This window comes from Tachyglossus aculeatus, chromosome 6, assembly GCF_015852505.1.
Source record: "Tachyglossus aculeatus isolate mTacAcu1 chromosome 6, mTacAcu1.pri, whole genome shotgun sequence".
NCBI lineage: Eukaryota > Metazoa > Chordata > Mammalia > Monotremata > Tachyglossidae > Tachyglossus > Tachyglossus aculeatus.
The window spans coordinates 39,567,979-39,580,626 of record NC_052071.1 but is presented as its reverse complement, the minus strand read 5'-3'; the positions used below and the strand labels follow the sequence as shown (position 1 = coordinate 39,580,626).

At 56.3% G+C, this 12,648-nt stretch overlaps 1 protein-coding gene across 1 annotated transcript in view; it reads right to left on the bottom strand.

Annotated features, from left to right (window-relative positions):
* PLXNA3 (plexin A3) overlaps positions 1–12,648 on the bottom strand; it is a 48,620-nt gene that overhangs the window by 34,034 nt on the left and 1,938 nt on the right. The window contains 2 exon segments of the mRNA XM_038747990.1: positions 1,196–1,378; positions 2,010–3,282. Of these exon segments, the coding sequence (XP_038603918.1) occupies positions 1,196–1,378; positions 2,010–3,194 (1,368 nt within the window). The 5' untranslated portion in view covers positions 3,195–3,282.

Sequence of the window (12,648 nt, the reverse complement as noted above, 5' to 3'; positions counted from 1 at the left end):
GCCTGGAAAGTGGACTCTGGAGAGGCAGCAGAAATCCCCAAATGGCCCGGGCTGAGTCTGCAGAACCTCCTGAGGGAGGGGCACAGGCAACTAGCTGGGGGATACTGGAAGCCGTGGAAGGGCTGGACCAGATTCCTCTCTCCCCTCATCCAGTTCCCCTTCACTGAGGTTTCCGAGCTGGGCCGGGGCCCTGGCTGTCCTGGTCGGCTCTGCCTGCTCCACTCAACCCGGGCCAAGCCCCCAAACTCGTGCATATTTTCTGCCTGTGACTCCACAGGCTGCCCCATTCCAGCTTGCCGGAGAAACAGATTCGGCAGCAGCCACTGCTACGGTTGAACACTGACGAGAGGCACCACTCCCCGCCCTGGCCCGCCCACGGTGCCAACGGAGAGCCCTCACCCTGGGGAGGCCCGGTCATACCTGAGCCAGCCAGGCAGGAAAGGATCGCGATAAATGGGCCCGGCCCCACTTCCTGGCCCATCCGGACAAGCCCCGTGCCAGGGGAAGGGTGCCAACACGGGCCCCTGCCTGCCAGCACGCTCACGGAGTGGGGGCCCGGTGCACTCACGTGTGAGCATACGTTGATGCTTAGCCGAGGTCCCCTCCCCCACTGCCTGGCAGGCAGGGAGGAGGCAAGGGGAGCACAGAACTGGCAGCTCCCTGAAGACCAAGAAGAGGGGAGCCACAGGGTCCCTCCTGCCCCGGGACTGGTACTGGGGAGGTGAGGGAAATGGGTGGAAACCTGGCCCACAGAGCCCGCTTGGCTCCAGGGAGGGTCTCCAACAGGTCCACATCTCAGCTTGGTCGGGGGAGTTCTGGGGGCATCCCAGACTCCGGGCAGACAAACTGGGGGATAGCTGGGGAGCTGAGGCTCTGAGGAGAAGAAGCAGGGGAACGGAGCTCTTTGCCCATCCCGCTCCCCGGCCTGCCAAAGGCTCAGGCGCCATCCACTCGGCCACCAGGCAACCAGCAGGCCTGAAACCACCAAGCCGGGCACCAGTCGGCTCACCTCCCTGCCAGGGAAAGGTGGGGTGCAGGAGGCACATAGGCCCCAGCGAACTGGGGTAGCCTTCAGAGGCCCCCAGATCGAGGTCTCCCCTTCCCAACCTGCCAGCTGCCAGAGTCCAAACTGGGCAGTTCCCCTCCCTGGAGACCGGACCTGCCGGCTCCGCGCCCCACCCTCACCCTTCCCTACCTTCTTCAGGTGGCCGGCGCGTGTGCCGACGAAGACCACGGAATGCTGGCGGTAGGTGTAAGCGGCCACACTGGCCATGCCGTCGGTGCGGTCCTCAAAGAGCGGCACCCCCTCGATCACCTGCAGCCCGCCCAGCGGCTGGTTCAGCACCAGACCACAGAAGTTCCCGTTGATCTGCATTGGCTGGAGCAGGAGGAGGGCGGGAGGAGGCAGGGCATCACCAACTGCCCAGGATGGAGCCAGCCGCCAGGCCGCGGCCACCCTGTAGCCGGTCGAGTGACCCTCCCTCCTTCCAGGGGGCACAGACAAATCAGAGCCGTCCTCAGCCGATCCCCCTTCTCCCCTTGGGGATCCAAACCACCTCCCCCCACCACCCTGGGCAAACTGTTGCTCCTTCTGGAGATGTGATCATTGCCACTCGTAACGTAAAGAGCTGGGAGCCTCGTCCCAGAAAAATCAATGTCTAATTACATTACGCTTTGGAGAGGCAGCACAAGGGAGGGAGACGGAGAAAGAGCGAGAGGGAGGGTACGCACGAGCACGCGCGAGGGTGAGAGAACCCAAGCAGGCGCCCAGCACTGAACCGCCTTCTCCTCTCTGACCGGGAAACTGAAGATGGAAAGCTCTCCCCTCCCCGCGACCATGCTTTGGGTGCCTGTCCCCAAAGCAGCTTGGTGACTGCAGTCTCTCGGGGACTCAAAGATCCCCCGATGAAGAGACCCCGCAGCCTCCTTCGGGCCAGACGAGAGTCCCGGGGCCGGGCCTCGGGCTGGGAAGGGGGGACCCCAATCCACCACCCCACGCCCACACTGACCGTGTTGATGCAGGGCAGCTCCTTGTTGAGCAGCCAGGGCAGAGAGAGCTTGCCCTCGCCGCGGTAGCAGGACTGGATGCGCTCCTGGATGCGGGCGTTGATGTCGCTCAGCGTGAAGAGGCAGAGCAGGGTCTCCCGGGGGGGACTGGCCCGGTTCTTCTGGCCCTGGGAGAAGACGGTGAACAGGACGTCCTGGTCCTCGGGCAGCCCCAGGGCCCGGGCCAGGCGGTGCCCGGGCCTGCTGAGGTAGGCGCTCTGCACCAGGCGGTACTCGACGCCGTCCTTGGCGCAGCCGATGGGGAACTCGACGTACGAGTAGAACTCGGAGTCGCCGGCGCACATGCGCACGATCTTGGAAGTGAAGAACTTTTCCCCGGCCGCGTCCAGCAGGGTCTGCTGGGTGTCCAGCTGCAGGGTCAGGAAGTAGACGAAGGAGGAGCTGACGAAGCCGTACACGTAGTAGATGTCGAAGGCCGGGTGGAGGGAAAGAGTGTCCGAGGGGATCTTGATCTGGGACGAGACGAACTCGTCCTGGTACACCAGGCTGAACATGTCGGCGCTCTCCTCGTCGCGGGTCAGCTGGCGGGCGCTGAGCGTGGGGAAGTACTCGGACTTGCCGTCGATGGCGGTGCCGATGAACAGCTTGCTGGGCGCGGCGCCCTGCTCCACGATCACGCCGGCCATGGCGTCCGGCTCTCGGGCACCCGACAGGTAGTGCTCCTTGCGGTGGTGGGGCTCCCCGAGCTTGAAGAGGTCCTCCAGCCGCAGGAACTGGCAGACGCCCTGCCAGACGCTGCCGCAGGCCACCAACCGCCGGCCCGGATAGTCGATCAGCAGCAGCTTGTTCACGTTGTCGGCCCGCGCCAGCTTGTGGGAGCACAGGCGCATGCTGGGGGGCGGGTAGCAGCGGGCGTTGTCCTCGATGGGCCCGGTCACGTGGGCCCGCAGCTCCGTCAGATTGGGGGACAGCTTGAAGACGCGGTTCACGGCCCCGGCGTACACCTCGCCGGTGTGCCGGTGCACAGCCAGGTGGGTCAGCGTCGTCTCCGAGACCGAGAAGACGCGGAAGGGCTCGCCGGCCCGGGCTCCCGGGGACGGCTGTGCGGGCGGCGGCGGCAGCAGCAGCAGAAGCAGCAGCAGCAGTGGGGCAGAAGTCCGGCAAAATGACCGGGCCCACAGCCCCATCTTTAGCGCGGCGGGGTCTGCGGGCTCTCCGGCTGTTGCAAGTCCCGCTCGGGTCTCAGGGCCACCGGATTCATCCAGATCCTGAGCCCTGTTTGGGGGAGGCGGGGAGCACGGCCTGATGGGGATGCCCAGCCTGGGATCATTTCTCAAGGACTCCCACCACCGTCCGCTTCATCCCCCCCAACCCCGGGCGAACAGGCCGGCTGAGAAGGGACCTCAGTGGCTTCAGAGCACAGTGGACAAAGGGCAGAAGGTGTGACTGGAGGAGGAGGGAAGGGGAGGAAGGGGGCAGGGGAAGGGCAGAGGCCAGAAAGGAGGCAGCCTGGACGGCCTGGTGTGGAGGATCAGGAGAAGGCGAGGGCTGGGAGGAGATACGGGGACCGATCGGGCATGGTGCAGGGGCGGGGAAAGGAGGTTGGCCGGGGGGTGGGATTGGGGCTGGGGGGGAGGGACGTGCAGTGGCTGTATGATTTCTCCAGAATCAGCAATCAGTCAGGGGGCAGGCGGGCGGGTGGCCGTGACAACGTCGTCTTCGTCGTCGATGGAGAAGCGCGGTAAATCAATCCCGGGGGCCACCAGGGAATAGGCTGGTGAGATCAACTCATTACTGAGCCCAGCTCTCTCCCTCCGTCATTCCAGCTCCCCGCAAGCCGGAGGGGAGGCAGTGGGGAGCGGTGGGGGGTGGGGAGAGACGCCTTGCTCAGAGTTCCCCCAATCCACTGGGCGGTTGGGCCCCCCTCCAACCCTATTTCTTGAAGGGGCTGAGGGGGAGCCTGGGGAAGGAGGTTGGAGAGCCCTCTGGGAGTCCCAGAAGCCGATTCTGAGTCTCTGGCCAAATATTGGCCAGTCTGGAAAGAGACTCAGTCTCCCAAGTCCCCTTCCCTCCACTGGTCTGTTGGGCCACTGTCACCAATTACAGATGACAAGGCAGAGGCTTCACAATGTCACACACACACACACACACACACACACACACACACGCACGCACGCACACACATATAACCCTTCCCCCACCACCCCCTGGCTGCGTAACTCAGGGACTCTGGGGTTTGAGAAGTCCCCATGGCCCGAGGAGATGGAAGGTAGCACCACAGCGCTAATGATAATAATAATAATAATGGTATTTGTTAAGCGCTTACTATGTGCCATGCACTGTTCTAAGCACTGGAGTAGATATAAGGTAATCAGGTTGTCCCACCTGGGGCTCACAGTCTTAATCCCCATTTTACAGATGAGGTAACTGAGGCACAGAGAAGTTAAGTGACTTGCCCAAAGTCACACAACTGACAAGTGGTGGAGCCGGGATTAGAACCCATGACCTCTGACTCCCAATTCCGGGCTCTTTCCACTGAGTCACACTGCTTCTGTACTTACGTACACATCTAATTCAATTATTCATATTAATGTCTGTCTCCCCCACTCTAGACTGTAAGCTCATTGTGGGCAGGGAATGTATCTGCTTATTGTTTATTTAGCTCCTCCTGCCTTCAGGACATCTCCATCTGGATGTCTGCCCACCATCTAAAACTCAGTATGTCCAAGACTGAACTCCTTATCTTCCCTCTCAAACCCTGCCTTCTCCCTGACTTTCCCATCACTGTAAATGGCACTACCATCCTTCCCGTTTCACAAGCCCACAACCACGGTGTCATCCTTGACTCCGCTCTCTCATTCACCCTACACATCCAATCCGTCACCAAAACCTGCCGGTCTCACCTCCACAACATTGCCAAGATCCGCCCTTTCCTCTCCATCCAAACCACTACCCTGCTGGTTCAATCTCTCATCCTATCTCGACTGGATTACTGCATCAGCCTCCTCTCTGATCTCCCATCCTCCTGTCTCTCCCCACTTCAGTCTATACTTTACTCTGCTGCCCGGATCATCTTTGTGCAGAAACGCTCTGGGCATGTCACTCCCCTCCTCAAAAATCTCCGGTGGCTGCCTGTCAACCTACGAATCAAGCAAAAACTCCTCACTCTCGGCTTCAAGGCTGTCCATCACCTCGCCCCCTCCTTACTCACCTCCCTTCTCTCCTTCTCCAGCCCAGCCCACACCCTTGGCTCCTCTGCCATTAAGCTCCTCACTGTACCTCGTTCTCGCCTGTCCTGCCATCGACCCCTGGCCCACGTCCTTCCTCTGGCCCGGAATGCCCTCCCTCCACACATCTGCCAAGCTAGCTCTCTTCCTCCCTTCAAAGCCCTACTGAGAGCTCACCTCCTCCAGGAGGCCTTCCCAGATTGATCTCCCCTTTTTTCCTCTCCTCCTCCCCGTCCCCCCCGCCCTACCTCCTTCCCCTCCCCATAGCACTTGTATATATTTGTACAGATTTATTACTCTGTTTTATTGTACATATTTACTAATCTATTTATTTTGTTAATGATGTGCATATAGCTTTAGTTCTATTTGTTCTGACAATTTTGACACCTGTCTACATGTTTCGTTTTGTTGTCTGTCTCCCCCTTCTAGACTGTGAGCCCGTTGTTGGGTAGGGACCGTCTCTAGATGGTGCCGACTTGTACTTCCCAAGTGCTTAGTATTATTATTAGTAGTACAGTGCTCTGCACACAGTAAGTGCTCAATAAATATGAATGAATACAATTGAATGAATGAATTGTTGCATTGTACTCTCTCACTTAGTACAGTGCTTTGCACACAGTAATAATAATAATAATGATGATGATGGCATTTGTTAAGCGCTTACTATGTGCCAAGCACTGTTCTAAGTGCAGTAAGCGCTCAATAAATATGACTGAATGAATGAACCCAGCTGGGTATCTCCCCCACAACATCCTCTACTGCCCCTTCATCTCCCACACCACAAGCCGTAGCCCAAGTGAGGAAGGCCCATTTGGCCATTCTCCTACATCCACTTCCAACACACTCGAGGCAGAAGGAAGGAATAGCAGAGGAACAAGAGCCCCTGGCCCCTTCTGGGGTTGGCCCCGAAACTGGGGCAGGGAAAAGCGAGATGAGCTGGAGAGGCTGGTGGAGATGGGAGAGGTTGGCGGCATGGGGAAGGAGAGGAGGAGGAGCTGGGGTTGATTTGGGGGGGGATGGCTACGGAGCTGGGAAAGACAGCCTCCCCGCCAAGCTGGAATGGCTGCTCTGGAGGGGCCTGGCTGGGGTGGGGAGCAGAGTGGAGGGGGCTCTCCTCCCTTGCCTTAAGGGTTCAGCTTGTCTATATTCAGCAGAATTAACTCTATGGGCACAGCTGCCCCTGCTCTTAACCTGGACGGCCCAGTGGCATCGTAGGCGGCCTGGCCGCAGACCCCTTCTGGCCCTCAGGTGACCTGGGGGCCCACCTCTCTGCCCCCATGGGCTGTATCAGGAGAGGACGGCTGGACGAAAGACAGGGCCTGGAGCCGGGAGGGGGGTGGGGTGGGGGGAGTTTAAAGGGCAAAGGTTAAATCATTCCCTCCCCCAGTGGCAGGACAGCCCCACCCTCCCTTGCCCCAGCCACCTTCCTTGGCAGCAGCTCCATGAGAGGGGTGGGTGATGGGGTGCCCTCCCCAGAACCAACAGACCCCACTCCCCTCCCCCAAGTAAGCCCAGGCTGCCCAGTCTTATAATAATAATAATAATTCATTCAATTGTATTTCTTGAGCGCTTACTGTGTGCAGAGCCTTGGCACACAGTGCTTGGACTGTGCTTGGACTAAGCGCTTGGGAAGTCCAAGTTGGCAACATCTAGAGGCGGTCCCTACCCGACAGCGGGCTCACCGTCTAGAAGGGGGAGACGGACAACAAAATGAAACATATTCACCAAATAAAATAAATAGAACAAAATAAATACTAATTCATTCTTTCAATCGTATTTATTGAGCGCTTACTGTGCACAGAGCACTGGACTAAGCGCTTGGGAAGTCCAAGTTGGCAACATCTAGAGACGGTCCCTACCCGACAGCGGGCTCACAGTCTAGAAGGGGGAGACAGACAACAAAACATATTAACAAAATAAAATAAATAGAATAAAGATGTACAAATAAAATAAATAAATACTAATTCATTCCTTCAATCGTATTTATTGAGCGCTTACTGTGCGCAGAGCATTGGATTTGGAGCCCAAAGCCTTCCGTTAGCTCAGGCATGAGCGTTTAGCTTGGGAGAAAGGATTCATTTATTCAATTGTATTTATTGAGCACTTACTGTGTGCAGAGCACTGTACTAAGCATTTGGGAAGTCCAACTTAGCAACATATAGAGACGGTCCCTACCCAACAGCAGGCTCACAATCTAGAAGGGGGAGACAGACAACATGATGGCATTTATTAAGCACTTACTATGTGCAAAGCACTGTTTTAAGCTCTGGGGAGGTTACAAGATCAGGTTGTCCCACAGGGGGCTCACAGTCTTAATTCCCATAATAATAATAATAATAATGAAATTTATTAAGCGCTTACTATGTGCAAAGCACTGTTCTAAGCACTGGGGAGGTTACAAGGTGATCAGGTTGTCCCACGGGGGGCTCACAGTCTTAATCCCCATTTTACAGATGAGGTAACCGAGGCACAGAGAAGTTAAATGACTTGCCCAAAGTCACACAGCTGACAATTGGCGGAGCTGGGATTTGAACCCATGACACCTGACTCCAAATCCCATGCTCTTTCCACTGAGTCATGCTGCTTATCTAGAGTGATTTTATTATTATTATTATTATTATTATCATTATTATGGCATTTATTAAGCGCTTACTATGTGCAAAGCACTGTTCTAAGCACTGGGGAGGTTACAAGGTGATCAGGTTGTCCCACGGGGGGCTCACAGTCTTAATCCTCATTTTACAGATGAGGTAACCGAGGCACAAAGAAGTTAAATGACTTGCCCAAAGTCACACAGCTGACAATTGGCAGAGCTGGGATTTGAACCCATGACCCCTGACTCCAAAGCCCATGCTCTTTCCACTGAGCCATGCTGCTTATCTAGAGTGATTTTATGCTGGAGAGAGGTGCCCCTTCCCTCACCCCAACCCCACTCCAGGATGGGCACCGAAGGCCCTCCCACAACTTTCCACCTGGTCGGGGAACAGTGTAGTCAACGGGTGTCGGTGGAGGGGGCGGGGGGGGGACCTACCCAATCCCAGCCCCAACGTGGTCTAGTGGATAGCGCACTGGCCTAGGAGTCAGAAGGACCTGGGTTCTAATTCCGGTTCCGTCACTTGTCTGCTGTGTGACCTTGGGCAAGTCACTCAACGTCTCTGTGCCTCAGTTACCTCATCTATATATATAGGTATATATATACCTGTATATATGTATATGTTTGTACGTATTTATTACTCTATTTATCTTGTACATATCTATTTATTTTATTTTGTTAATATGTTTTGTTTTGTTCTCTATCTCCCCCTTCTAGACTGTGAGCCCACTGTTGGATAGGGACTGTCTCTATATGTTGCCAACCTGTACTTCCCAAGCGCTTAGTACAGTGCTCTGCACACAGTAAGCGCTCAATAAATACGATTGATTGATCTATAAAATGAGGATTAAGACTGTTAGCTCCACGAGGGACAACCTGATTACCTTGTATCTACCCCAGCACTTACAACAGTGCTTGGCACATAGTAAGCGCTTAACAAATATCGCCATTATTATTCACTTCTCTGGGCCTCAGTTCCCTTACCTGTAAGATGGGGATTAAGACTGTGAACCCCACGTGGGACAGGGACTGTGTCCAATCTGACGTGCTTGTATCCACCCCAGTGATTAGCACAGCGTCTGGCACCTACTAAGTGCTGAACAAATACCAAAGTGACTATTAATATCCTTATTCCAGGTACCCACAGCCCCAGACTCAGCCCAGCAATCCAGAGCAAGGGCTAGAGTCAGGCTGACCAGCTTGTTGTCACTGCTGCCGCCTCCTCCTCTGCTTCTGCCCAAACCCTCAATCTCTGACCTCATCCCACCCGTTTCCCATCCCTCAAACTGCGGGCCTTAATCTCTCTCCTCCAAAACAGCCCAGTGGACTGGGCACCCCCCCTCCCCGGCACACGTGTGTACATACGTGTACTGCTACCTCCAACAGCAGGTCAACAGCCCACCAAGCCCCAGATCATGACGACTGTAGGCTTGTCACGGGCAAGGATTGCGTCTGTTATATTGTTCTGTTGTACTCTCCCAGGCGCTTAGTACAGTGCCCTGTACACAGTAAGCGCTCAGTAAATATGATTGATTGATATCCACCATGCCCTTAAACTTCCCTGGTTCTCCCAGACTCCCTCCCCACACTCTCCTTCCACCCCCGCCCTCTCTCACCTGCCCATCACTCTCTCAGTCCTCGCTCCCCTCCCACATCCCCCCGACCGGACACACTACCATCTCTGCCATCTCCCGGCTGCCCACGGCTGTCCTCCATGAACCTCTGGACCTCTTAACGCCCTGAGGACGGTCATTATTGGATCAGGCCAAAAGTATGCCCCAGCCCAATCCGCTTCTGCCAAGGCTTGGATCCAGAAATGACAGGCTGGAGGTCACATCCCACACCTCCCCCGTCATGTAGGGGAAGCGGGGGTCACCTGTTGGGGTCCCACTGGAGGTCTTTCTCTGGTTGGGGGCAGGCGTGTCCAAGAAGAGAAACAAAAACGTCATCTGGAGGGCAAGGGGCAGGGAAAAAGATAGGGATCTCGGGCCCTGCTTTGCCCCTCTGCCACCAGCCAAGTGACCAAGAGACGGGGCTCCTTGAAGGCCAGGATCGTGTCTACCAACTCTCCTGTTGGCTCCCAAGCGCCCAGTCCAGTGGTCTGTCCCCAGCAGGCGCTCAATAAATACCATTGATTGATTGACAAGGCTAGGAGGGAATTTAGCTCCCAGACGATGTCCCGAGACCCACCCAATCCTCCGCTCAGGAGACCACCGCTGGCTCCACAAGCGTCTCTTCAAGATGGCTCTCCGCCTGGGCTGACACCAACCTCGGCGATCCCTGGGGAGCCTTGGTGCCGCCGCTGACGCACCCTGGCATCACGGAGGAGAGTGAGGACACAGAACGGGACGGTCGAGGCAGAGAAGTGGAGGGGCACCGCAGGGACAAAGCACGGCCCCGTCACCCCCTGTAAGGGTGCAATGGACATCCCACAGGCCAGAGATGGGCAAGGTGGGCCCAGCCTCCCCTCTGGGGGATAAACAGTCACCCTGGAGTGGGTCTGTTTGCCCATTGGGACTGAAAAAAAAATCTCTACTGGTGTCCATGGGGCCTGGTCCCTCACTGGTAACCTATAGAGCGCTTACTGCGTGCAGAGCACTGGACTAAGCCCGTACCAGGGGACAGTATAGTTAGTAGGTATAATGTCCCCATATGCCCACTGCTGGGCCAGTGCCACACACCCCTCATCATCATCAACCATCATCAATTGTATTTATTGAGCGTTTACTATGTGCAGAGCACTGTACTAAGCGCTTGGGAAGTACAAATTGGCAACATATAGAGACAGTCCCTACTCAACAGTGGGCTCACAGTCTAAAAAACTGTGCCTCCCTGCCTCTCAGTACGCAGTGGGCAGGGTATAGAGGCCTTGCCTCTGCTGCCCACACGAAATAGGGCAAGGCTGGTGAAGAGCCAGGCGAGGAGAAGATGGGGTGCATTCAGCCTCCCAAGGAGGAAATAATAAGTAACTCCCTTCCCCATCTCTCCTTGCCCCGGTTCTACCCCTGACGACGAGGCCAGCCAGGCACAGAGCCTCTGGAAACAGGGCCAGGAGAGCGGGTCGGGGTTGTGTGTTGGTCGGGGGGGAGGGGGGAGGTGGACACCAGAGTCAAAGAGAAAATCATTCCCAAGATAAACAGAAAGCAGCGGGAAGCAGGCAGGCGCCGAGAGACAAACCTGCAAAGTTTCAGGCAAGATTAAAAATATATCTGTGTGTATTATTAGCTGGGTCAGAACCTCGGCTCCCTGCCCCCCCTCCCTCTACTCTCCTTCCTCTGGGAGAGAGAGGGAGAAAGGAGGAGAGAAAGAAAGAAAAGTCTTCCGCCTTGTTCCCGGTCTTTGCCAGATTCCCCACAAAGTTCATAAATAAATGAGAAGGAATTTGGACCTGGAAAACCGGCCCCTGCAGGCAGAGTAACAGGCCAAGGTGCAGCTGGGGAGACCATAGGGTCTCCAGGTTCTCTTTCCTCACTGAGAACCCAACGACAACCACCCTCCCCACAACTGGGCACCACATATGTGCCCCTCTCTGCCCTCATCTGTGCTCGGTGCTATTCGCTCCCCGGGGCCTGGACCCCCTGAAGCTGAGGTGGGGCCCACCTACCTGGCTCCGGGGATCGGGGCAGGAAAGGAGGGTCCCCAGACACACACCCAAAAAGCCAAGGAAGGGGCCAAGTGGGGAAAATCATGGTATTTATTGAGCGCTTACTGTGCGCGGGGCAATGTATTAAGACCATGTGACAGCTTCTAGATCTTCCCCAATTCACAACAGTTGAGATGCACACACTCTTCCCCCTCCCCCCCTCCAGAAATATACAGTACATGTGCAGGTTCTAATAATAATAATGACATTTATTAAGCGCTTACTATGTGCAAAGCACTGTTCTAAGCGCTGGGGAGGCTACAAGGTGATCAGGTTTTTCCACAGGGGGCTCACAGTCTTAATCCCCGTTTTACAGATGAGGTAACTGAGGCCCAGAGAAGTGAAGTGACTCGCCCAAAGTCACACAGTGACAATTGGCAGAGTTGGGATTTGAACCCATGACCACTGACTCCAAAGCCCACTGAGCCACGCTGCTTCTCACCCACCCCTAACACGCACACACACACACACACACACACATCACTCCTACGGCACGGTCACTCATGGCTCTCCAGACACCCATGGCCACTCCCTATTCACACCCCAAGTGTCCAACAACCCCCCACCGACCCCCTTGTCTCACAAATGTCCCCTCTCCTCTCCTCCGACACATAGATCCAGCAGACACACACACTCATTCCCTGTTCCGACACACAAACCCACTGCCCTCTGCCCAGAACTGCACACAAAGGCCCAGACGACCACACACGCCCACCCCACCAGACACACAAATGCACGGTCTTCCCACCCTGCGCCCACCCGCTCCAGACACACAGACACCCGCTCCACATCTCAGACCTCACACACACACACACACACACACACAAATCCACACGCTCTGACCCAACCCATGCCTCTATGCACCCTTCGCCCAAGATGCCAGGCATCAAATCTGTCAGTCAGCCGTCCCACCTCGAGCCCCCCTTGCGGGGTGGGCGCTGGGCGGTAGGATGGGGCTGGGGAGGAGAGGGCAGGGGGTGGGAGAGGGGGGGAAAGGGCAGGGGCATGGCCAGGACCCCCTCTCTGTCCGCTGCGGCCCCCACTTTCCTAATCCTAGGCCTTGCTGGGTTTCTTGTAGGAGGTTGGGGAGGGGGACCCTCCAGGACCCCCCAGCTGCGGGGCAAGGTCCCAACAGAGATGGGGGGCCCCCTCTCCCTTCCTCCATAAATCCTCCTGGC